The 27,628-nt window shown below is 28.3% G+C and overlaps 3 protein-coding genes across 5 annotated transcripts; 1 reads left to right on the top strand and 2 right to left on the bottom strand.

Annotated features, from left to right (window-relative positions):
• Window positions 1-25,503, top strand: ARSK1 (root-specific kinase 1). 2 transcript variants are annotated; one of them, XM_011021024.1, is made up of 6 exons: window positions 1-695; window positions 847-982; window positions 1,220-1,356; window positions 1,471-1,594; window positions 1,832-2,433; window positions 25,484-25,503. In XM_011021024.1, the coding sequence occupies exons 1-5, from the start codon at window positions 318-320 to the stop codon at window positions 2,404-2,406; spliced, it is 1,350 nt and encodes a 449-aa protein (XP_011019326.1). In that variant the 5' UTR covers window positions 1-317; the 3' UTR covers window positions 2,407-2,433; window positions 25,484-25,503. The 2 variants fall into 2 exon arrangements, with proteins under 2 accessions (XP_011019326.1, XP_011019325.1); XM_011021023.1 differs by lacking the exon at window positions 25,484-25,503 and adding an exon at window positions 2,928-3,148 and having other exon boundaries at window positions 1,832-2,439.
• Window positions 4,901-5,761, bottom strand: LOC105122106 (copper transporter 5.1-like). The gene has a single exon (XM_011021025.1). It carries the CDS (start codon window positions 5,596-5,598, stop codon window positions 5,149-5,151), a length of 450 nt encoding a protein of 149 aa, XP_011019327.1. The 5' UTR covers window positions 5,599-5,761; the 3' UTR covers window positions 4,901-5,148.
• LOC105122108 (uncharacterized) lies at window positions 13,643-14,897 on the bottom strand. 2 transcript variants are annotated; one of them, XM_011021027.1, is made up of 2 exons: window positions 14,550-14,897; window positions 13,643-14,323 (listed from the first exon to the last, which is right to left on the bottom strand). In XM_011021027.1, the coding sequence occupies exon 2, from the start codon at window positions 14,320-14,322 to the stop codon at window positions 13,927-13,929; it is 396 nt and encodes a 131-aa protein (XP_011019329.1). In that variant the 5' UTR covers window position 14,323; window positions 14,550-14,897; the 3' UTR covers window positions 13,643-13,926. The 2 variants fall into 2 exon arrangements, with proteins under 2 accessions (XP_011019329.1, XP_011019328.1); XM_011021026.1 differs by having other exon boundaries at window positions 14,433-14,895.
• Window positions 25,504-27,628: the final 2,125 nt, after the last annotated feature.

Raw genomic sequence — 27,628 nt, 5'->3', positions numbered from 1 at the left:
CTTGAAGACAAGACTTGATATTTTAATCATCAAATCATGAAAGAGGTATAAATAATAGTTGCAATAATCACAGAATACACAAGGCTATAGCTCCATCTATTTTGAGAGTAGTAGGTGAGTGAACAAAATATAAGGCCGGCCATCAATAAAGATTTTTCACATCAGAAAACTCCATATCCATCTCATCTTTTCTCCTTCTTTTTTCATTTAGTGCGTAAAATTTCAGGTTTCCTATGTTCAGGACCAATCATTTCTTCATATTTTTTATTCTGTAAAAGACTATCCGAAGCCTGATTGATCCATATTGTCGATACAAGATGACCATGAAGAAGGTTACACTAAAATCCATCATCTTGAGTTGTTGTAGCAGCCCCTTGCCAGAATCCACAAATCGGATCTCAAAACAAGGTTCTTTTCAGAGGCTCTCTCTCTCAGATGTGAGCGATCCCAGTTTACCATTCTGCATAGAAGATATCTCAAATTCTTTCACTGGTTCAAAACTGCACATATTTACATTTTCAGAGCTAAGAGTTATAACACATAATTTCTCGCGAAGCAATCTTCTTGGTGAAGGCGGGTTCGGACCGGTCTATAAGGGGTTTGTGGATGATAAGGTTAGGCCAGGATTGGATGCCCAGCCTGTAGCTGTGAAGTCACTGGACTTAGATGGTTTGCAAGGACACAAGGAGTGGATGGTTAGTTTTATGCATTCAAGTTATATGAGAGGTTTTTGTTTAGAATAATTTTGAGACATTTTACTATTTCAGAGTACCACTTCGAAGTTCTGGCACCGGCTCTTCATTATACTCAGCTCTCATCTAAAACATTATGGTGTTTTTCTTGCAGGCAGAAATAATCTTTCTTGGACAACTGAGGCATTCTCATCTAGTCAAGCTGATTGGATATTGCTGCGAGGAGGACCAGAGACTCCTAGTATACGAGTATATGCCAAGAGGCAGCTTAGAGAATCAGCTATTCAGAAGTATGTTGCTTGGCCTCCTCTTTTTTCATCATAAATCAAGATTGCAGCCAAACATTGATCAGATTTGTAGAAATTTCTGTCACCTATATAAAATGAAGCACAGTTGAACAAATTTTAGAATCAGTCTCTGCTTAGGAAAATTGTGTTCTGTTGATTTCCGTTCAACAAAATTAGGTGACACCTAATTTGACATTGCTGTTAGTAATTTTTTCTTCCTTCTTTTTGGTTGATATGCAGGATATTCCGCTGCATTACCGTGGTCAACCAGGATGAAAATTGCTCTGGGAGCAGCCAAGGGCCTAGCTTTTCTCCATGAATCAGACAAACCAGTGATATACCGGGATTTTAAATCTTCAAATATCTTGTTGGACTCGGTAATCCCCCTCTTTTGAGCTTTATTTCCCACCAAACAGCTGGCTTGCAACAATATAAATATTCATGTTAAATTGATCCTAAAGACTATTTCTCCCTAATGCTCCTCCTTGTAGGATTACACTGCTAAACTCTCAGACTTCGGACTTGCAAAGGATGGTCCTGAAGGAGAAGAGACACATGTGACAACACGTGTAATGGGCACACAAGGTTATGCTGCGCCTGAGTATATCATGACTGGTAATTGATGTTACTGAAATTTTGTTCCATCCTTCCCTATTTGAATTTCTTCAATTCTCTGTTCTGGAAGCCTATCTATTAAGCTTTTATTAGTTTTTAGTTCACATAAATTCTACTACCAGCGACACTTCTCCAAATAGAAGCTGCCAGCACCTATTTTAGAAATGTTATTATCAGGTGGTTACTATTCCATTCGGAAGTCGAGAAACCTAATCCATTTTGATATCCTGATTCCAGGCCACCTGACAACCATGAGTGATGTGTACAGCTTTGGAGTAGTTCTGTTGGAGTTGCTTACAGGTAAACGTTCTATGGATAACACCCGCCCTGGTCGAGAGCAAAGCCTTGTGGAATGGGCAAGGCCACTTTTGAAGGACGCCAGCAAACTTGACAGGATCATGGACCCTAGACTTGAAGGGCAATACTCCACCAAGGGAGCTCAAAAGGCTGCTGCATTAGCTTATAAATGCCTGAGTCATCATCCAAAACCTAGGCCCATGATGAGTTACGTGGTTGAGGTCTTGGAGTCTCTTCAGGATTTTGATGAAACATTTATTCAACCATTCGTGTACATAGTGCCAACTGAAAATGGAAGCAGCGAGTCCTTAAGCAGGGAAGCAGGAGTGAAAAGTGAAGGAGAAAAGGATGCAACTAATGAAAATGGATGCCACAATCACAGGCACAGGCACCATCAACGTTGTGGTTGGAGACATAGGATCAAACTGCCTTTTTCTCCAGTATCTTATTCGGATCCTGTCCTCTATGAGAATTATGGAAATGGTTTAAACTCTCCTAATAGAAAAGAGGTCTAGATGAAAGAAACCTATTTAAAAAAGCATACCCCCCCCCCCCCCCCCCCCCCCAAATTCCTCTAGAAATGCTAATCACAACACAGCAATCAACTTTACCCAATGATGATAATGATTGAGTGAACAGTTAATTCAGAACAAATTATTTCCATTGGTATGGAAGCAAAATTCTGAACAATTTCAAATTTAATGCCAAGTAAATCTAATTATTACAATTGTTTATCTCACCTTTATAGTAACATAAATCAAAACGGGAAGAAATTCATCAGCTCCAGGAGGATTCTCATTTGAAGCCATTGAGGCATTGAACAGTAAATTATTTATGACTTTGCAACAATTGAGGATACACACAAGCTTGTCTCTCGGTGCTCTGTATAAGTTGACCTTTTGCAGCTCTTTTTGGGCAAGCTGACAGCATAAACATAAAGAAATGAATAAGGCAAAGCTGAAGATAATTGAGATATGATCCAGGAATATAGCTGGTTACTACCACCCAATGGAACCCCCCCCCCCCCCCCCCCCCACTTGAGATTTAATGTTTAGTTCATGAATAGGTTCGTATAGTCCGATACATGTAGTGTAATCACAACAGAATGGATGCAAGAAATATTGCTCAGAGTTGTAGCTAAAATACTTTCATGATCCTGTAAGAGTTTGGATTGTTGAGAAGGAATGCATGTTTGTAAAATACAAGCCAGGGCGCTTTACTTAGTTTGGTGAAAATCTTCTTTTACTGTTGAATAAAGTATATAGCAGAGGAATAGCACTGCTCTGGTGCTGGGATGATGAACAAGGGTAATAGACAGCATGCAATTGCCATTGTCTCTCCTTTCCTCGCTTCTGCATGAGAGGTTGAATCTCTCTCCTTGCATAATCAACGAATTCTGTTACCATGCATTTGAATTCTAGAACTCAAGAATAGACAGGCACCTAACGTAAACCGTGAGGACACATCCACTCAATGAATCGTATCTCCTCGTTATTTATTACATTGAGATAGACAAGCACCTAACATCCATCATAATCAAGCACAGAATTCCAGTACGGTTAGAACCAAATAAAATTAGCAATCTGATTATTTCGGTATGGGAATATCTCAATTTCAACAACCACTCACCTGCTCTAATTGAAAGTATCTCAAACAAGCAGCCCCCCTACTGATAAAATGGACTGAAACCTAGAAGGAAAAGCTGACTCTGTGGTTCATGGGGGGTAAGCCGGCCTTGAAACTTTTTTAATGGGTTGGTAAGCAAGCTTCTCTTTTTTTTTTTCCCCTAGTTGAGTAGTTGGTAAGAATTCCTGGTTGAATCATTGGCTATAAATGGTAGTTCCAAAGGAACTATCAGATGCAAGCTTCATCAATTAGGTCAGCAACTAGGACAGAGCAAGAGACTACCTGGGCGTTTTTCGGATTAGTTAAAAAGATGATAGTGTTTTTAGCGTCATGAGTCAGGCGCCATGCTCGGTCATAATATTGTTTAATTGTATAAGAACATTCAGGGCTGACGAAATTATCCTTCGAAGTTGCCTTGGTGCCATTATGATCTAATTGAGTTTGTTATTATTTCTAGAGACGCAGATCAAAAAAAACTAGTCCCCATCCTTTGAGCCTCCAATGGAGAACGTGTTTTTAGTTGACCATTAATGGTATACTGAAGAAGTTGAAACTAAGTTTCTTTTCATCAATGATTTTAATGAAGCTAGCTTTATTTTATTTATTTTAATTTTAATTTTAATGTTATATTTAATATTTAATTTATTAAAAATTAAATTTTATAAATTTTTTTATTTTTTTTTATAGAATTATTATGGTTGAACCGTAAATTTTACAAGTAGAATTTTGTTAAATATTTTTTATTATTTATTTAATTTAATTATTTAATATTAATTTAATTAAAAATCAAATTTTATAATTTATTTTAATATTTTATCATTAAAATATATTAATTTAATATATTTTAAACTATTAATTATTTTTATTCGTGTTGTTTGCATAATGATACACCGTTTTAGCTAATAAAATCTTAAAGCCTTTTTTATTTTAAGTTTTAAAAATATCTTTTAAAAAATTAATTTTTTTTTATTTTTTCATTCTAAATTATTATTTCTTTTAGTAATTTTAGATCATTTTAATATAATAATATTAAAAAAATAAAAAATTATTTTAATATATTTTTAAATAAAAATAAAAATAACTCCAAAAAAAATTTAATAATTTATCTTATTGGATTTAAAAAAAATTAATAATTTATCTTCTTTTTACCTTAATCGCGAAACACATTATTGGATTTTAAAAAAATTAATAATTTATCTTCTTTTTAATGCATTTTTTTTTATCATTTGAATTACTCTTTAATATTTCATAGTAATTGTAATGTATTGATGTAAGAAATTAAAAAATAATCTCCAAAAAATACTTAAAAAGAATTCTCCAGCACGATCACAAACAGGCAATTAACAGTCAATCAAGAATTACGGATTTTTCGAGATTTTCAGATGACTGTAATCATTGCAAACAGAAACCAGTTTTACAATCCAGAAAAACAAGAAGACAATTCTTGATTTAACTGGGCCGACAACACTTCCTTTTAACTCACATCTTCAATTGAAATTAAAATCCTTAAATCACCCAACAAAACACAGCTGAAAATAGAAAAAAAGAACACTCACAACATTACTGCAATCAAGAGTGGAAACTTTCTTCCTCTTCTTTAACAAAATATACAGCTATTTTTCTTTTCTTGTCTAAGCACAAGCACAGGGATTATCAAGAAGCATCGAATTCTCATCTTCACTTCTGAATAACAAGTACCCAATTGCAAACCCCAAGACAACAGCCAAAAACACCCCTCCGTTAAACGACATGACGACTAACATCAACAGATACCCAATCCCTGAATTTATCCCAAAAAGCACAGCTCCTCCCACTCTCGCGGCAGACCACCTCACTTTTCCTCCACCACCCATCGTTTGAAGCAGCGGCTCATCGATCGTGGCCGATGGTGATGGTTTCGCTTTCACAGATCCGGAGGAGATGAGTTTGAGTCGCATGCGGTGGTTCTCCAGGTACTGGTAGAAGATGGAAGCGAGGAGACAAGCAAGTAGAGAGAGAGAGTAACCGAGCCATGTCTTTGTGTGCCATGAGTTAACCAGGATCGTCACCTCCCGGCCCCAATAGAAAGTCATGTGCATCATGATTCCTGACTCAGTGAGTTTTTGATAGGGAAAAAAGCACCGAGTTCTAGAGAGAGATAGAAGGGGAGGAGTTAGAGAATTGTGGGCGTGCCAGTTTGGACTTTGGAGAGGAGGGGAGGAGCATGAAAGGAAGAAAACTGTAGTAAATGGTGTAGTACACGAAGAGCGAGTACGCTTTGTCTATTCGTACGGTAATTTTGGATTACGTATTTGCCCTTGGAAGAATGAAGTTATTACGCTTTTGAAGTGGTGTAGGTGAGATTGGCCATCGTTATTGTTTCCTTGATGAGTCGCGGATTGGTTGTGTTTGTTTACAGGTGTGTCACACGGTGCCTTTTGTGAACAAATGGGTCCCACGTAAGCGTTTGTTAATATAGTATATCATATTTTTTAATATTGTTTTTCAATAAAAAAATATTAAAAATATATATTTTTATATTTTTATTTTTAATATTACATTAAAATCATTAAAAAATTATTAATTTAATGATTTTTCACACAAAAATCAATTTAATAAGCATGTTAAAAACAAGTTAAACCATATTATCAAACATGCATTAAATCTAACCTAACCTAGTGAATTTAACCCAGTGAATTGACTTAATAACATGTTAATTTAAAAGCCTAGCCTAAACCAGGTTTGTTTTGAGTCAAATAAAAATGACACAATTCATCAATCCATAATTTTGTTAAAAAATATTTAACTTAGAGTTGACCTTGACCGATTAAATTTTTATTAATATGGTCAAATTATGTGAGACTTAAATAAACTAATTTTAAGATTATTTTTTTTCAAAACATTACTTTTATTTTTTATTAATAAAGATTGTTTCTTTTATTAATAAAGATTGTTGTTTTGATATAGATACAGGTTAATTCACCAATCAATGGAGTTGAGTCTAGTGATTATTGGGCAGCGTTTTCTAAAAAATTAGAGTTTTTTTTTATCATATTTATATTAATATTAAAAAAAAAATTTTAAAACTAAAACAAATATTATTTTAATATATTTTTAAATTAAAAAATAATTTAAAATTATTATGGCCTTAATTGCTCGGCTAGGGACTAGATGGTGGCAGTATATAATTGAAATGATGATTAATTTTATTGATTGTCTTAAACATAAAATGATTAGGTATGAGCCATGGCTGGAATTCGAAGCTACTCATTCCGTCAAGCATCATCTTATCTTTAAGATTGCGAGAAGGAGCTTTTCAAGACTGTTTATAAACCCATGCACTCAAATCCAAGTTTGATTTTATATGATTTAATAATACCAAAAAAAACCAAAGTAAAATTTAAGATTCGTTTGTCTAAGGGGATGATAAAATTCTAAAAAAGCTGTTTGGAACGTCCGATGTTTCAAAAAATTCAAAAAACAAATATTAAAAATATTTTTTATTATTAATTATTTTGAGATGTTGATTTTAAAACTAATTTTTAAAAACCAAAAAATATTATTTTAATATCAAAAATATTTTAAAAAAACAATCAAAACTATCCTTCAAGAGCGGCTGCCACAATGATACTAAATTTAAATGTGGGTGGATTCCTTTTTCATACAAAACAAAAAAACAAAACAAGAACATCAAAGGGGTATTAGAGTTTGATCCATCATATCTGAGATTGTCCCCTTCCAATCAAATTTTTGAGTACATCATCGAGACATTGCTGGGGGTAGTTGTAATAGTTGCTGTGAATTTAAATAATTATATTTTATCAATTATTATCATCCTTGTTCACAACATAACAACAAACAAAAACAACGCTGAAGAACATTTAAAAATAGAATTTGCAGTCATTCCATGCTTTAAATATTTAATTTTTTTGTATTAAATTATTTTTTATTTTTAAAAATAATTTTGATATTCTAATATTAAAAATAAATTTGAAAAAATCATTTCAATATCCACAATATAACACATTGCCTTCATGTGGATCACATTTTTACATCAAAGCTTTGACTTGCCATCTATCTCAACTTGCAAGCAGCCAGTCAATTATATATATATATATATATATATGCATTTCCCGGTTTTTATTACCCACCCATCTCTCACCTGAAAGATATGCACGGAATAATTGTTAATAAACAAGCAACATCTTAGTATTCAAGGCAAACAATTATTTAAAGAGTTTAGTTACTTGACTTTGCATGTCCATGTGTGTTTGGTAATGTAGTATAAAATATTTTTTAATTAAAAATATTATAAAATATTTTTTTTATTTTTAATATGAACATATTAAAATAATTAAAAATATATTTAAAAATCTTAATTTAATGTTTTTTTAAATGAGAATAATAGTTTAGAATACACTTGTAAAAAACAGATGAACCATCACGACAAACACTACCCCCATAGTAATATTAAATTCCATGTCAATTCAGTATGATTGGTTGATAAATAACATATTATACTCACAGGAGGTGAAATGCAGTCCAAGGGAGCGTGCTGTGATAGTACACAGCTCGCCCCATCTGCCATCACTGCTGACTTGGCACAGCACTGCATGTGTATAATAATAACATACGCAGACAAAATAGTGCAATTATTAGATATTGGAGTTACGTGCTAGATGTGGCATCCACGTGTTTTTCACTTATTATAATGCTTAAAATATTAAGGCTCACGCTTCCGTATGCTTTTGTTTTTATTTTTCATATTTAGGTAATGAAAAATGCTTAACAATCAAAGAAAAAATAAAACATCACGCAAACAATGAGAAATAACATGATTATCAAGAAAAATAATATGATTTTTTTATTAATATAGATGTTTGGTTAATTTGTATATATCTAGATGAATTTTATGGATTTTAAAATTTATAATCATGTAAATCTCTAATAAATCTAAAATTTATGAATTTTGAATTGATAATTTCTAAAAAACAATTTAAAATATGACTAGTTAACTATACTTTTCATGGTTAAAATAACATAATTATTTAGTTAATTTTAAAATTCTAAGTCAACTGGTAAAGTTTTATATTTATTTTTTTAAAATTATCAATTTAAATATTACTGAAAGTTTATCTTATGATTAACTTCAAATTCTTTAAAAACTAATAAACTTATATGCAAACTACCTGGAAATTTATATCTATAAAAAGAATAACGTGATTATATAAAAAAGAATCTAAAAACAAAATGCTCAACACGAAGTCAAACCAAAGCTAAGATTAAATTGAATGGGTTCCTCAGAAATAAAAGAAATTGGCAACCCACACCTTACCTGAATTTGGCAAGCAATGCCAACCACTTTCGAAGGTACCGCTGCCCATGCCCGTGAAAATCTTGCATAGCTTCATCATTGCCCATGTTGTCTCCTGCGCGGAGTCATTACATAAGCCAAGGACCCTTCATATACCTCGGACCACTTGCACAGTAAACAACATGATACAACATAAGTTAATGAACATTAAAACTTGGAATAGTTGTAATGTATAGAGGGATTTATTTAAACGTGTAAAACTTTACACAAATTCTTAATCTTTATTTGGATTCCTTTCGATTACCATGCTAAACCACAATTTTGTTTTTACTTGTACTGTTTGTTCATGGAAAGTTGTTTATAAAAAAATTAATTTTTGAATTTCTTTATATTTATTTATTATTATAAAATTTAATAAATAAAAAATATTTTATGATCAAAGAAAAAATTAGTTTGGAAATTATTTTTTTTATTTTAAGTGGAATACAGTTTTTAAAAGTTGCAAAAAACTCAAAAGTATTATATTATTTATTGAAGATATTAAATTTGATCATCAATTTTCTACTTGCTATAATTTTTTTTTGATTTTTTGATTTTTTTTAATTAGAATTCGATATAATTTTATTTTTATATTAGTTTTAGTCCCATTCTTCTTATTTTTATTTTTTTCTCTTATCTTTTTTTAATTAAGATTTTTATCATCAATTATATTCAATGTTTTTTATTACTATTTATTTTATTTGAAATAGTTTATGATATTAATTATTATTTTTAATTTTATTATTTTTCAATTTTTTTAATATGTCAGCTTTGATGTCCATTATTCTAATTACTATTTATTTTATTTTATTTAAAATAATTTATAAAAAAATTTCCACTTCATCCTCTTTTAAACTTTTCATGTGTTAATTTAATCTTCGTTCTTTTAATAAACTTAAAAAAAATTAAAACATTAATAAATTATTTTTCTAACTTGTTTTTTATAATATAACCAAATACTGAAAAGTATTTTTCAACTCATTTTTTATAACATTGTCAAATATTAAAAAATAATTTATTATCCAAAAATTTGCTTTTTAAAAAAATATTTTTCAGTAAATAAAGAAATTTGCTTTTTTAAAAAATATTTTTCAATAAATAAATGAGGCTTAAAGGTGAATATATTAATATATCCTTGTATATTACACTATTTATTAATCATATCATTCTATAAAAAAATTATTTTTAGATTGTTAATATTTGTACTCTTTTATCAACTATTTTTATAAATTTTAATAATTATATTATACTTTAAAAAGTGTGGGAAAAACACTGCGTATATATTATGAATATAGACTCATTATATTGTAGATCATACTATACACGTAGAATGTTTGCACTGTAAATGACATTGTAGAGCCAAGCCCAAGGTTATTGTAAGTCGATTTTGAAAGGGTGCTGATGATATAAGAAAAAAAAGAAAAGAAAAGAAACGTTGGGTCTTGTTGCTAGTAGAACCTAATAGTATTGAGTCTTGCTTCATCCTTCATATAGTTAGCGAGCTACCGTGTTGTGAGGGCTTTTGCACGTTAAGTGTAGCTTCTGTTATAGCGCTAGGAATTGATGCCGTTCGTATAAGTTAAAAAAGAAGCAGCCTTCCCCGGTCTCTTTAAGATATTTCTTCTGTGTTTGGTGTCTCTTTCTTCATTGTAGGGCTTCATTAGTTAACTGCTTACTTGATGAAATGCCTAATGCTCCAACCTTTAATTATACTTATTAAGAATCTTTGGATGATCATCACTACTTTATTTTCATCCTAGGATGCAGGAACACAATTCAATTTCTTACTCTTTAGTGAAGAAAGTTGGAAAGTCAGGTGAGATTTTGCTAGAGAAAGGATTGAAAGATGACTTTTAAAGAGCACTAGTGATAGAAAAGAATGAAGAAGTGTTTGGTTTGGCTGCCCAGCTAAATCAAATAACTTTTAGACTTTTTGGTTGTCAAATCCAATGCTATTGGGTTTAGCTTTGCTACTAGATATAAAGATATTAATTTTGACTTGATCGCTAGACTCAATGTTATTAAATTTATATTTGTTATCAGACTCGGGACATTTAATATATTTTCTATATTCTTTATATTTGTTTTTTATATTTTAAAAAAATTATTATTAACCCACTGCAAAGCATGGGCAATATATTAGTCACATTTATATCACATGAAAATTCTATATAAATAAATAAAAATATTCATTCAAGTTAATAAAAAATACTTCCTTAAATTATAAAACAAAATAAATTTCCCATGTGATATATGTTATAAATTTAAGTTCAAATCACCACACTAACATTTTTTATTTTGTTTACTTGAGTCGATATTTTTATCAATTATAATTAAAATTATTTTCATGTAATGCAAATGATCGTCAATTTTAATAAAATTAATTTTACAAAGAGGTATATTTGAGAACAAGAATAAACCAACGATATAATTAATTACTTTTTTTAATTAAAAAATATGATTGATAAATGGTGTAATATATAAAACTATCCATAAAGTTTTCTCCTAATTTACATTTTTTTCTTAATCATGCTACCATATTAGGTCTCCTTTGTAACTAGTTTATTGCGCTGCACTATAGTACAAGTAAAAAAAAAAATAGAGACTTGTTGAAGCATTTGATATAATTATTAAATTTGTTTCAATAAGTTAATGTTGAAATTTTCTACCTAAACTTCTTTATTTAGTATAAATTTTAAATTAGATTATATAAAAATTACTAACACGATCCATTTAACTTGATAAGTCTAAAAATAATTGATCTATAAAACATATAGTTTAATTTATTAAGATATGTTTTTTAATATTAAGATAACAATATCTTAAATAGACTTTAGTTTTGTAGTTTAACCAATCAAATTTACAATTCGAGTGATAAGTTCTACTAAATTTAAAAACACTGTTTTTTTTAACTATTTTTTACTTTATTATATGATAAAAATATTTATAAATTTGAGTATAAACTAAATATTAAGACTTCAAAACTATGATAACTTTATAAAAATAAATTAAAATAATTTATAAAAATAAATTTAAAATTAAATAAATATTAACCAATAAAATTAAAAAAAAAATAAGAAAGAGAAGAAGTTGAGTTGACAACCCAAATCTTTTAGATGTAGCTGATCATGTCACAGTAATTTACTCATATGCTAGTGCATTCCTTTTTTAGGTTACCCTTAAACATCTTTTTCCTTCTAAATGGTACCTTAATCGTATAGTTGCCGGATCGGATCTAACTTGAAAATAGGTTTTTAAATTAAAATTTAATTATGAATCAATTTAAATTTATTATGTTTATTTAAAATAATATTATTTCAATCTTGCTTTAAAAAAATTGACAACCCCGAATCTTTTAGATGTGGCAGGAAATATCAGAGTAATTTACTCCTATGTCAGTGCATTCCCTTTTCTAGTTTACCCTAAACATCTTCTTCCTTTGAATGTTACCTTTATCGAATAGTTAACAGATTGGATTTAACTTGATAATAGATTTTTGGATTAAAATTTCATTGATGAATCAATTTAAATTTATTATTTTTATTTAAAATAATATTGTTTCAATTTTGTTTTAAAAAAATTGTTTCATTTTGACTCTATTAAATTTAATCAATTTACGAATCTATTACTAATTCATTTAAATTTTACTAGATTAATATCAAAATCAATTCAAATTAAAATATCTCAAATCAAGTTTCAAGTTATAAGTTTAGTAAATTTATCTGTAATTTTGCCACTTATGTTTATCACATAAAAATGCTGATCTAAATTTTGTTACATAATATTTTTTCTTCAAAAAGAATATTGAAATACAAGCAAACAATCCTATTCATACTGGTATTATAATTATTTTGAAGATAAAAATAAATAATTACAGAGTTATTATAAGGTTACTAAACTAAATGAAAACAATAAAAAGTATCCCTCACAATATTAAATATCTTAAATTAAATAGATAAAAATAAAAACATCATTTAAAAAATATCTTTCTGTTTTAATATCTGAATTCAGATCCTGAAATGGATGGAACAAGATTTAGGAATCTGGGAGATCGTACTCCAATGGCGTGTTTCGAGACCCGTGATCATACCTCCTGTTGGTGTGATAAGCTATGGCAAAACATCAGACAAGGATCTTTCGAAACAAGAGGATGGATTGTTGTCTTCGAGTATTTATAATGCCTGCTGGTTTTTCTCATTTTATTTACGACACCGTGTTTTATCTTCAGATCATAACAATTTTATTGACAAATACAGGTAAGGCGACGACAGGGACACCAAGCTGCATGGGCCCTTCGGCTCCTATCTACCACAGCCTCGCTGCCGATACTTTCGATATTTCATAGGATCCCGATCCACTGGTTTCTGTCAGAGCAAGGAGAGCAGCAACAGAGCACACAGCTTTTCCAACCCTCCTTCTCTTTACCGGCGTCTTCACGAAACTGTTACCTAGAAATGGTATACGCTTTCCGCTGCTGCAAATTCTTCAGGAAAAACCAGTTTGCCTCATTTCCTGTTTGATATTTGATTTTTCCTGTCAAAAGCTGATTCCCTTGACAGTAACTACTGCTTATGAAAAAAATCATACCACTGTATGGTGCCCGATAAATGCCACTCCATTGTTACACCATTCGATGCATGTTTATATTATCCAGCGAGAGCGTACTCACACAATACAAATTTGCTTGGCAAGTTTTATGAAGATAATACATGGCATTGGATCTTAACATCGCTCGATCATAGTTTGATTTGTTTCGTTAAATACTATCGGAGTTTAGTCTTCCTAACACAAAGAAGGAAAAAGAGGTCCTCGTAACTGAAAAATAAGAAGAAGAACATAACCAAATTCAATTCGATTGAAGTTCATGAAGGGAAATTCCTTCAACTTTGATCCATTCAATCTAATGTCATTAGCAGAACCATTACACTAAAACCATCCCTCTAGCCACCAAGAACATATTAGAAAAACATTGGAGTTACTAAGAACATGAGCCTTAATTAACTAATCCCAGGCTGCCTTACCTTCTTGGTCAATGACTTAACCATTCATGGTCATTGTTGAATCCTCTTCAAATCCTTCAACTCTCAATCGAAAGCGATGAGCCTTTTGATGGGAAAACGGAACATTTCTTCTTCCTAGGAGAATCCAAACCTCGTCGAAGCAGCTGTTTTATGGCCGAAATCAATTCCTCGGAAGGATTCCTTGGAGGTGTAGAAGATCTAAATTGTTGACAAAACTTCGTGTGCTGTTTCAATGCCTCATCAGTACTAATATCAGTTTTGGCCCTACAAGTCTCGTCTTTAACAGCCTCTGCGCACAATCCACAAATCCAACGACCACCATACCTCTCTCGCACCCGAGAAATATAAGCTGGCGTGCACTCTTCTGAAAAGCCGCAACAGTCACATTTTGCAAACTCAAGTTCAGAGGCTGAAGAGATTGGTTTTGCTTCCTTAATCACTGCCGCAGCCATTCTGTCAAAAAAATAAGACAGCGTGAGGACAAACTGATACTGAAATACAACAGGAGCTAGCTTGTCTGGAATTCAAAATTTTAAATCTTTTCTTCGTGTAACAGAATTACCGTTTCCCTTAAATCACTCTTAAAAATCTTTCAATGCTTCCAGCTTTATGGGCAATAAAAGAGTCTGAAAGCAAAAAAAAAGAAAAAAATAGAAAAAAGAAAAAACCCTTTACGCACTAAAGAGAATTGATACTAAATCTGAAATTTTCCTGGCCTGAGCTAATATCTATCTCTCTTTCTCCCACTTCGTCTCTTCAACTTTATGATCTCCTTGAACAACCGGAATTCCAAACATTAGATGCATCTCAGAACTACCGCGATATTCTGTCTAAAACCCGGTAGTATTTCATCTGAAAAACAATGTTTTCAGTTTGGAGATTGTATTGTGTATCTGCCGAAATTAAGCAACAAAGAGAGAGATTTGAGCGTGTGCATTTTTATATTATTAAAGGCACTGCCCAATCATTGGCGTTTTGGAGGTGAAAGCCATTGCTTGTACGACAGTTGCTACTCTTCTTCTCTCTCTCTCTGTGTTTTTTTTTCAATGCTACGCTGTCCTACAAAAATTATATGTTCCCCAGCAATCAAGATCCTCGTCATATTCTTATCACGACAGTCCTTTTTTTTATTTTACGGAGACTATTTTGGCCCGTCTAGTTTTCAAAATGCTTGACATTGTTCCTTTTTGTTTAATATTTTCCAATTTCAATCCTTTAATTGTTGAATTGCTAATGCCAGCTAATAGAATATCTACCTTCTCAATTATTATTTTTAGAATTTTGTTTTTATATTTGTTTAGCACATACAAATATGTGGGATTAGAAGCGAATTTACAAATATTGTAGTATCTATGAGATAACATGAAGTTTTTATATGACAGTAATCATTCTATATTAATTTTATTGTCCTAGCTATTTTTGTACAATATATATATTTTTTTTTAATTTTTTAGAAAAAAATCAAGCATGCTTACATGTTTATGTGTTTATAGGGGCAGAGACGGAGGGTGGTTTGCAAGGAACCCGAACCTACAATTTTTTATCTCAATATTCCTTGAATGATTATAATTTTTAATACTAAAATTAGTAAATTTTAACTTTCAAAAGTGTTTTTTTCTAATTCCTCACTAAATCTAACATTCTAGCTTCGCGGCTAAGTGTTTACTATACAACTTGAAAGAAACATTAAGAAAAAAATCATTAAGAATTTGTAGCTGCTGGATTAATGGTGGGAATCATAGGTGATTTCTAATAGATTTCACGGATGAACTTTATTTTCTGTTAAGATGAACATGTCTTGCAAAACTTGTCATTGTGCCTCTTCTTGAATTATTCTTTATGTTTTCCTTCCATGTATAACGTAATGCATTGTCATGGCACGACAATCACGCGCGTATATCTTGCATGTGCTCTAGCAAGAAATTTGCCCGCGCCTAGAATTTATTTTATGAGCAATAAAAGTTGCATTTATTAAGATAGTTAACCGCGTAATTTAACTCCATTAAATTTAAAGAAGAAATCCATTTACAACTTTAAGGGTGATTAAATAATTATATTATTAACAAAAGATATGGAAATATCAGTTATTCGTTTCCTTTTTTATATTAAATTATATTATAAAATAGTACTTCACAGTGAAATATAAGTATGTGCACTGTAAATATCTAAGCTTTTTTAGTTTTTTTAATAATAATATTTATAATATCATATATTTGAGATTTGAAACTAAAATTGCCAATAAAATTATTTGTTTATATTTTAAAATCCAAAATTTATTTTATTGACAAAAGCTAGCCCATAGGTGTGACTATTAAAATTAAATTGAATTCATAATTATTTAATTTAAATTTAAAAAATAATATTTTTCTTAACAATCAAATTATTTCAAAATATTGTTTCAATTCTTATAAATTAAGTATTTTATTACACGAAACATAACCTTTTCTTTCTTGTCTTTTCTATTCATTTTAAAATGGAGTTTAGGGGCTTGATTGTATTAAAAAAATGTTATTACTATGTGATGCAAATAAAGACCTTAAAGAAGATTTTTCTTTAAAAAAAAACAAACAAAGAAAGAAAGGATAAGTAACTTTTTAATATGGGGCATGCATTGGAAAAAAAATCATTTTAGGATAAGAATGAATATTTATAAACAATAGGACCAAATTGGAATTTAGGGAGACGTGAGGAATCGCTTAGCTAACTTAAGTTATGATGAGGGTTAAGTGCATTGATGCACTTGATTTTGGCTCTTTCATGGGAGGAGAAGATGAGGATGACAATGCCAGCTGTGATGAAAGAAACACTTCTAAGACAAGCGTGTTCTTTTGATTTCCACGTGATTTCTTAAGCGCGTGATTGGGCTTTGTTTTGTTAAGAGGTGCCCAAATTGAAAAGCTGCTGGGCCCTTTTATGAACCCGTCTCTGTTAGCTGAACATGCGTGCTTGGCTGGTTTCTATTAAATCATTGTATTTTTTGCCACGTGGAGTTATTTATGGACCCTATTTTATTTACCTGTACATCCTTCCCCATCTCCATCGCTAAAGGACCTCTCTAACCTATGCACTCTTAGTTGTTATTTTATTTTATTTTATTTTAATTTTGATATTTTATTTTAATAATAAATAATGAAATATAAAAAAAATCCTTTTATTCTTAAAAGATTTTAAGGATATATATATAATTTTAAACATAGTTTTTTTTAATTTCTTTTATTATTAGTTTGCTAAATATTAAAATTTATATTTTATTAATTTTATTTATATAAAATTATTTCAGTCTCATATTTTATATTTTTTTTAATTTTATTTATATTAAATTATTTCAGTCTCATGATCCAGATTGCTAATTTTAAAAGTTAGTAATGTTGACTTGAGCCTATGTTTTATGATTTTAATTATTTTTTTTTAACATCATCATTTAACTTAAGGTTAATTGAAAATTAAAATTCATAATTATTTTTTAAATTATTTTTCATGAAGTTATCATAGCCTTATTGTTTAGATTACAAGTTTTATAAGTTAGTTAGGTCCGACTTGTTTCTTTTAATTGAATTTTTTTTTAATATTGGGTTAATTGAAAATTTAAATTTATAATTTTTTGCTATTTGCTTTCTATAGAGCTATCTTAGTCTCTTGACATGATTTTAATAAGTTAACTCATATTGGCTTGGGTTAAGTTTTAATCTTTTTTATTTTATTTCTTTTTAATTTAATCCTTGGATTAATTGAAAATCAGGCTTCATGTTTTTTTTTCCTATGAAATTATTATAGTCTTATAACTCAAGTCTCAAGTTAGATTGGTTGACTCTTTTTTATTTTATTTTATTTTAAATTCTACACTTCAATATTGAGGTTATTAGAAAATAGAATTCATAATTTATTTTGATTTATGTTCTATAAAATTATCTCGATATCATAAACTAAGTCACAAATTTGATCGGTTAATTAGGTGGTTTTTTGTGTCTTTTTCTAATAGAATTTTTTATTTATTTCATCATTCAACGTCGAGTTGATTAAGAATTGAGCTTCATAATTTTTTTAATTTATTTTTTATAGGATTATCCTGATCTCATGTCCTAGGTTTAGTAGGTTAAACTACCTTGACTCGGCTCATTTTTTAGTTGAAGTTTTTTTCAATTTTATTTTTTAACATTGAGTTCATTGAAAAGTAAATTTAATATTTTTTTGCATTTGCTTTTTAAAGAGTTATTAAGATCTTATAACTCAATGAACTGATTTAATAGATTAAATCGAGTTAATCTGAGTTGATCTAATATATTATCATTTTAATATTTTTTAAAAAAATATTGTCTTTATTCATTTTAGTTAAATTATATTTTTATCAGTCATTTGAGTTATATTTAGATTTGTCAAGTCGATCATATCACATTGAATTAATTCTTATATAGTTAAAAAAATTTATTAAAACATACATAAATGTTTTTTATGCCTAAAAAAAATTAATCTAACTCACAACATACCACAAGCAATTATCTTTTTTATTTATCTAAAATAATTTGAATTCTTGTTATCCATTTTCATTAAAGATAACCCAAAAATGCAAATTCACATGATTTATATTATTTTACATTAAATAAATAAATGTTCCATTAAAAAATAAAATATGTTTCATGCATCTAACAAAGTCAGTCAAACTACATAAATTAAAAAATGTTTTGCTGATATTTAAAAAAAATGCTCAATTAGTCCATAAATTATTTTTTTTAATAAAAGTTTTGATAATTATTTTAATGAATTTTGATAATTAAATTATTTATATATAAATTTAGTAATGGAGGGTCATAAAAATATCTTATCTATTTCCGGCTCTGATTAAATTGAGTATTTTTATTCACATTCACAAGGATATAAGCTTTTAACATCCCCTTCAATTCATCTAAATACGGACAAATATCTATGTAAACTATTAGCTTTGTATTAGCTATTTAACCTGAAATTTATTGTGAATTAGATAATTTTATTTTTATTTAAAAATAATAAATATATAGGCTTTTTCAATATATTTTTATCAGGAAAAAATCCTAATAAAAAAATTAAGAAGCTTATGAATATATCTAATTAAATAAATTGAAAATTATTCATGCCAATAATGTAAAAAAAATATTATTAATGATAAGTAAAAACAAAATTGAAACTTTTAAGAGATAGATGTAGATTAAAATATTTGATCTCATAAATTATAATGTAAAAAAATATTATTAATGATAAGTAAAAACAAAATTGAAAATTTTAAGAGATAGATATAGATTAAAATATTTGATCTCATAAATTAAATTAAAAAAATTAAAAAATAGATATAGATCGAAATATTTGATATCACAACATTAACGACATAGCCAATTGTATTTAATAATTTTGATTCTTTAAATAAATTTTTTATTTAATTAAATAGTTATTTGTGCTAATAAAACTATATTCACCTAATGATTTTTTTTATTTTTTAATTATTATAAAGGGAATATTTCATACTTATATTTAATTGATTTAATTTAATTTAATTTGAAAAAAAATAAAAAACAATAAATAAAAAAATTAAAATAACCTGAATTATTTTAAAAATAAGTGAAGAATGCTATTATATGAAATTATTGGTAGAAGGACAAATCTAGACACTAATCACTTTGTAGTCAAAAATGATTTTTGATATGGGTGCCCTTTTTTTTCTCTCTTTATTATTTTTTTTATCCTATCTTTTAATTTCTTACTCCTTTTTTTCTTTTTTTTTTCTTAAATATTTTTCTTTTAATTGACTTTTTCTCTCTTAATATCATTTTTTTAATATTGAATTAACTATTATATCAGTAGTGAAGGAGATGACCCTTTTTTTAATTTACCTAAAAAAACAATTTCCATCTTATAGTTTTTTTTTTAATTGAATATGTGTGTATTCCTTTCTATTTTACCTTTTAATATTTTATTACTTTTAAATTAATTATCATATATAATTTATTTAAATTTATTTTTATGAGGTTATTATTATGTGAAACAAACTTGTCCATGTTTACTTAATACTCAAATTTGCAAATGCTACTATATTTCTGTTATCATATCATCAAATAAAAAATAAATAAAAAATAATTTTTAAATTTAATGAAGTCCATGATCCTGGTTGCAGATTTGATGAGATAAGCCGTAAAACCCGAGTCAATTCAATATATCATTGTCTCAATATTAGAAAAATATTATTTTAATTTTTTTTAATTTTAATTATATTTTTACTAATCATCCGAGTTATTTTTAAACTCGTCAAGTTGACTGAGTCATGTAGATAAAACTCTCATATAAGTTAATTTTAAGCTTGGGCTAGACAGGGAGTTAGGTCAAGAGGTTTCATGGTTGACTTGTTATGTAGAGTTTATTAATAACGTCAAATAATTTTTTTTAATTTCATCTTATATTTTTATATCTTTTGATTGAATGACTTTTTCAAATTTATCATTTAACATTTGATTGATTTTAAATTGGTCTCTATGATTTGTTTCAGTTTGCTTTTTATGAGGTTATTGTAAGATCAAATAAGCATTTCGATATTTGGTTCATACTTAATTTTACTAGCGTCTATTTTTATTATAAGATCAAATAAACATTTTGATATTTGGTTGATACTTAATTTTACTAGCGTCTATTTTTATTATCATATCATTAAAAAAAAATAGTTGAAAACAAAATTGTTAAACCAAGTGCAGTCCATGGTCTGGGTTTAGCAAATTAAGCTGTAAAGCTGAGTTAATTTAATATATTATCATCTTAATATTAAAATAAAAATATTATTTATAAAAATTTTAAAAGTTAAACAACGTTTTTTACTACTCGTTTAGGTTATTTTTAAACCTTTTAAGTTATTCAGGTCATGTTAGAAAACAATTATTATACAAGTTAATTTGAAATTTAAGTTAAATGAATAGTCAAGGAGAATTCAAGATTGACATGCTGGATTGTTAAGTTATTCCAAACAATTATTATACAAGTTAATTTTAAATTTGAGTTAAATGAATAGTCAAGGAAGGAGAATTCAAGATTGACATGCTGGATAGGTTTAATATCAAATAGTTTCTTATAACTTAAATATTTTTTTATATTTAGAATTTTTCTAATTTAATTTACATGGTGCAAGCCAAGAAACTAGTACCATATTTATATGTTAGGTAGATGGAATAGTAGAAATGCATGTAGATGCTTGAATGGACCGTGTTTTTAGGTTATTCTCTTTTTGAGATTTTCTAAGAACTGCAATGGCTAACCAAAAATTTGGTTGTGTGTACCACTTAATCTTAAAGAAACTCTGTTGGTTGTAACCTAATAGCAACACTGTAAATTTATTGTCTCTATCTGTTTATTTAATTCTTTTATGATTCTCATATATTATTTTGCATTTTCTAAGGAATTCCTTCTTGCAATATCACTGAAACTCAACTGAAGTTCTGCATTTTATGAGCAAAGAAATTTTCATATTTGTCAGTGTACCTTCCATCAGTCTAGCTTGGACAAGAAAACAATGGACGTTTCATAATCAGTCATATATTAAGCTTTGCTAGAGGAAACCAATAGCATTAAGCTGTAATAGCGTTCTTGGTGATGATATATTAACTGATCATTAATCAGTACTGTTTTGATATAAATTCTCAGAAGTTATCCTCCTCTGTTCTTCTTAACCTAATTGCATGAGTCATTGCTGCTGCAAGATGGATGATCGTGTCTGTATCTACCTCAATTTCTGTACTTTGGAGCATTTTCCTTTGGTTAAAACTTATGATTTCCGAGTTAAATCATGTATAAATTCCTCAAGTATGGAAAGAGAGATATCGGAGACAACAAGCAGAGCTGCACCATATTGCTTGGCAATAGATTGTAGCATGAAAAACGATTGATATTAAGAAATACCTATATTTATTTAGTACTATTTCTCAACTTTATGAAGATATCTTAATCAGGAAAAAATTAATCTACTATTCGGTTGGCAACTCGAAGCGACATAGCGGGCACACATTACTAATCTCAAGCCAAAGAACAAGGCAAGGATTATGGAACTTGTGCCTGTGGGAGCATGGCATGCAAGCGACTGGAGAACCAATTTCCATGTTTTCCAAACAGATTGTGCAGAATGTTGTAGACTCAATACCATCGAAGATCACCTCCTCTAATGATTGGATCGATGATTTAGTGGCCGGAGTTAGCTTGCATCCTTCTTGTTCTGCATATTGTCTAAAGGCAAGATCAATCAATGACTCGTACGAATTAAATCCAAGTTTTTCACCCCTATCTCTCAATGGCTGATGAATAGTATTCTGCCAAATACTAGGCAAGAAAGGCCTCCCTAAGCAAGCTTGCTGCTGGTTCATGAAAGAAACCATTCTAGTTGCATCACATGCTTCTCTTAGAACACTTCTTGCATAATACATTCTCTCATATACATGGCGTGGCAGAATTATTTTCCTGTCGATCATCAAAAACAAGGTGAACTCATTGTCATAAGAATGAGTAATTATATCCAATATGCACCGAAATAGATCATCCTTGTTCTTTAGCCGCGTCCAGTCTTCTCTTGGATTTCCTTTCCAATGAATCCTATCCAGCGAGAAGCCGATGGTGGCTTCAGATATCACCCCTGAGATAATGTCTCTGGTCAAAGAGTGACATGATTCAAAGGTGAAAGATTTTTGTGGACCATGATCTCTTATCGTCTGTGGCACAGGCGACCTGGACTTGGTGAATGATTCCAATAAATTGTGTTTCATAGGCATATAGACAGTAACATCCGATACATAGCTTGTCATGACTTGAAGATTAATACTGAACATGGAGCAGTTAGTTGAGACAGATGCACTGCTGTTTCTAGGATTAATGGAGTAGATCGCAGAGACATAAACATTATAGTTTTGTGACTCCATGGTTGAAATAATGAAGGGAAGAAGAAAGAAGAAAAAAAAATTCTGAAGAATTAGTCGTACGTAGAGGTGCAAATTTAACGCAGAGATCTATTGATACCGAAGCAGATAAAATCTCTGCACTTTATATATATATATAAAAGCCAAAGCTTTTCATCGACGCCCTAAGCAAGGATTTTTCTTCTCCTTCTAGTATTGGGATTTATTTATTTTCTAGTCCTATTTTATTATTAGGTCTAGAAACAAAGCTGACATATTGAATTCAAAGACAGAGATACCTAATAGAAGCAAACAATATCGTCTCTTAATTCGCTGGTTGCACCTTCTTACATGCGAGACACGGCCCAAAGATTTCCTAATTATACAAATTATTATTATTACTACTACAGAAAAAAACTAAAACCCATAGGTTTTTTTTTATGTAGACAGGGGCCACAGATCTCCTCCTTTTTTCCTTTTCTCCTTTTTAGATCTGGAAGATGTGGTTTAATGGCAACCACTCTTTTACAGAGACAAATCAATTTGTTTTCCCTTTTACTCTCCTCTCTCCCCCCTTCTTTCTCCTCACTCATTCTCCCCTGCCACGGAGACATAGCAATCATGATTGCTGTCAGAAATCAAAAACCCAGACCAAAAGAAGCTCTCAACTGCAAATAGCAAGTGCAAGGATGACAAGAGAGAAAGGTTGTGTTTCTGGTAGGGGGAGGGAGGGAAGGAAAGAGGAAGCAAAGAAAAATTCAATTGTGAAATTGATTTTTTTTTCTTATTCTTGCATGCAATGTTGATTGCCTGATTTGAATGCAAAAAAGAGATGCAAAGGATATTTAGATCGGATCTGTGATGCATGTGGTTGTTGTTTTTTAAAATATATTGAAAAAATATGCTTTTATTTTTTAAAATCTGTTTTTAATATTAATATATTAAAATAATCTAAAAATATAAAATATAATTATTATTTTAAAAAAAAAATAGTCATGGTTGGATTTGACATTAATTAAAGTTGATAAAGCTAAATTCTATGGCTGTTGGTTTAAATTTGCATGCAGAGAAGCATTAAACATTGTGCACACATAGTCGTATCCCTCTCTTATATTTTAATGTGAATTATCTGTTTTTATTTTAGTTCTTAAATTTTATTTTCGTACACTTGTATCTTTTTTTAGCTAAATTAAAAAAAAATTGAATTTGTTGATTAGGAATTTTTCTTTTTTTACTAGCATAGAATCAAAGTAAAACCTACATCATGAATATTGGTGATGATTTCAAAAACTCCATAAAAAATTTACTTTAATTCTCTAACTTTACTAATTACACTTATTGGCCCCTTAATATTTTTAATATAAAAATTTATTTTTATTAGTTTTTAGTTTCTAGTATAAGAAAATAGAAAAAATATAAGATTCTAATAATAGAGAAAAAAATTATTGTGAACACCATTTTTTACCATTAAAATAGTAGATTTTAGAATCAATAAGTTCCAGTTAAATTACATTTTTCTACCTTTAACATTATTAGAAACCCAAATCTAAGAATGAAAAAACTTTTTATTTCAGTTTGATTTCAAGTTTTTATGGATTATTTTAATTTTTTAATATCATTTATCAGTTTGATAATGTATTTAGATTTTTTTCTAAGTATTTTAAATTAAAAAATAAGTTGATAAATTAATTTTTGAATAAAAAACATAAATCATGTTTTTCTGATCAACATAATGATCAAATTTTTTTTAAAAAAAAAACAACATGTCCTTGGCCTTTACTAAACAAGTCCAATGCTAACCTGAATTCTTTTCTTGTGTTTTTATTTAACTTTACTTTTTTTAAAAAAAAACACATGTTTTTAATATGTTTTTAAAAAATAATTTTTTATTTTTTTTAAATTAATATCTTTTCTCTTTGATTTTCTTAATTTAGTATTTTTTTTAAATAATGATTTTTAATTATTTTTTTATATTTAATTTTTGAATAGATTATTCTCATTCATTTATAATTTTTTATGTTTTATATAATTAAGATTTGTTTTTAAAAATAAAAAAATATTTATTTTTTAATAATATTTCTGATAAGTGAAAAGATAAAAGATAAAAGTATTAATTTTATTCGATCAATTTTATATATGTGTCTATTTTTATTATTATTTGATTAAATAAATTTTTTTGCAAACAAAGTTATTAAACACAATCCGATAAATGGCCTCTCGACTTTTTCATACACATATTTAGTTGTTGTTAATAATTTATTTTTTAATTATTGACATAAATGATTTTCAATTTATTTAACTAAATACATACATAAACTTTTAAATTTACACTTTTATATCAAAAAAGCATGTTTAATTTTTTTATTGGAAAAAAATATTTAGCCTATTATAAAACATGGGTCAAATAGTTAGTGCAAAACTTTGCTTGGGGAAATGATATTCCTTTATGCACTATAAACCCTTTCACAATTCATTATGGATTTTTATAATAACTTTTTTTGTTCCAAAACTTTTTTTAAATTTCACTGTTAAATTAACAAATTGGATATCAATTTAGATGAATTTGTTATAAAAAGAAAATTAAAAAATAAGGGATCAAAGTTAGAAAAAAAAACTGATAGAATTGGTGGTTTAAAATGTTTCTTGCAATCCCTGAAATTTTCTAATTATAAATACTTTGTTCTTTCAATTATCCAAATGTAAGAAAAAAATTAATTTTGGTACCAATTTTTTTTTTGTCCCTTGTTTGAGAGATGAAAGAGAAAATAGCTGAATTTTAACAATAAAAAAAGAAAATCTTTCTTTACACGAACTTCAACTGTAGAAAATGATGATTTTGGTGCTAATTGAATTCTTTTAATGAAAATAATCTATCCTAAGTGTTTTTTTCCTTGAACTTTTCTTATACATTAAATTTAAGCCTAAAAATAACTCTGATTTCTAGTTGATTGTTGGTTTCTTTATCATTTTTTAGCTTGTTTTAGGTCATGAATATGTTTTGCAATATGTTTAGGGTATTTTGTTTTTTTATTTTTAAAGGTTAAACTATGGTTGAAAATGAATTTTTTAACTTGAAACATCATATTATGACTTTTCAATTAACAAAAAAAATTGAAATTTAGACAAGGCAAGCAAAGCCTCGCTTGTCTTAATGAGGCAAGAGATGCATTGCTTGCTTCTTCTTTTTTTCAAAAGATTAAAGGATTAATGATAAGTAATTTGTTTATAGAGATTATTTTTAAGAAATAATAATAAGATTTAGACATATGAGCTATTCTAAATTTCATATGAGCTTTTTTCCAGGTTTATATGTTTTGGGTTAACCAGACTTAATGTTTAGGCCTTTTTTCTCCATTATTTTACATTCCTCCAAATTCTACCTATCACAATTGATCTTCATTGGTTTTTTTTTTGTTTTATCATTCAATATTTTGTTTATTATTAATTGGGCAATGTAATTTGTTTTAGTTTGATATTTTTTCTTTTAATTATCCTAATCAATTGATTTTTAATTTTATAGTTATTCATTTTAGATAAAAAAATCATTTTATAAAAATTATTTATCCTAATTAATTCTCTATTGTGAGGTATAAAAGGTTAGCTACCTAGAGAGATAATGCATAGTCCTTTATATTATTATTTTTTTAATAACTTAGTTGGATAACATGTCAGTTACCTAAGTTTTTTCTTAGAAAAAGAAAGTGTGTTTGAATTTTAAATTCTAGAAATACCTAACATTTAAAAAAAAGCTTAGGCATCATGCTTTTTTCTTTTTGACTCTATATATATATATATTTTAAATAGAATTATTAAAATGATATATAAAAAATATTATATTTTTAAAAGGTGTTGATCTTTTTTTTAATATATGAAAATCACTTTATTAAAAAAAAACAAGTGTGTATGGCTCATAACACCTAACTTATTTTTTTTTATAAAAAAACTAGACATTACTGGGCTTTGTTTTTAACCCAGACAAATTTTTTATTTGTTTAATTTTTATTTGTTTATATTTTTTTGCTTTATAAAATAGTTCTCTTTAAATAAAATTATTAAAATGATATATGAAAATCATTTTATTATGCTACGCTCTTCAAAGAAGATTTCAATTTCTTATGTTAATATTAACAATTGCTAAGTGAATAATTATATATAAACATGACACGCAGAAATTAAAAAAAAATACATATAACTATTCAATGAAAATAAAATATTTATTTTATTATTTTATTGATAATTCTTATATGGTTTTTTCATATTATTTATTCCTTTAACTTATCATATGACTGGGTGAAAATTATAAAGGTATGTTGTTTTTTTATTGAAGCTTGCTTTGTGGATTATGGTTAGTTTTGATTTTAAAAACTATTCTTTAGATAAAAAACATCAATAAGAGGTGTGATCTTTTCTTAAACAAATACATTTTTATTCTCTTTAATACAAACTATAGGGTTCTTACTAATATTTATTTAAACTACTCTAAGTTTTTATTAAAAAAGCTAAAAAAGTAATTTAATCAAATGAAAAAAAAGGAGCATGAGGATAATAGAGTGGAATCTTGACAAATTTTTTTTTTTTTCCCCCTCCGAGTTAATTTCTTATGAACTTTAATATAAGTTACCACAATATTAAATAAAGAATAATTCTATAAAGTGGCCTGACTTTCGGGCCTTATGAGTCAGATGGCGGCTCTACATTTCTTTTGTTGTTATGTGGAGTTTGGCCTGTATATGATTATTTTTTCTTCGTATTAAAATTAAATATTTAAATTTTAGTAGTATATTTTGTATATTCGCCCTTCCTTTTATATTATTATTATTATTATTTTTGCTATTCGCTTGATATTTAGTTACCATGCTTTAAAATGTGA

This window comes from Populus euphratica, unplaced genomic scaffold (genome assembly GCF_000495115.2).
Source record: "Populus euphratica unplaced genomic scaffold, PopEup_1.0 scaffold19.1, whole genome shotgun sequence".
NCBI classification, from domain to species: domain Eukaryota; kingdom Viridiplantae; phylum Streptophyta; class Magnoliopsida; order Malpighiales; family Salicaceae; genus Populus; species Populus euphratica.
The sequence above is the reverse complement of the archived record's forward strand: the minus strand, read 5'-3'. Positions and strand labels throughout refer to the sequence as shown.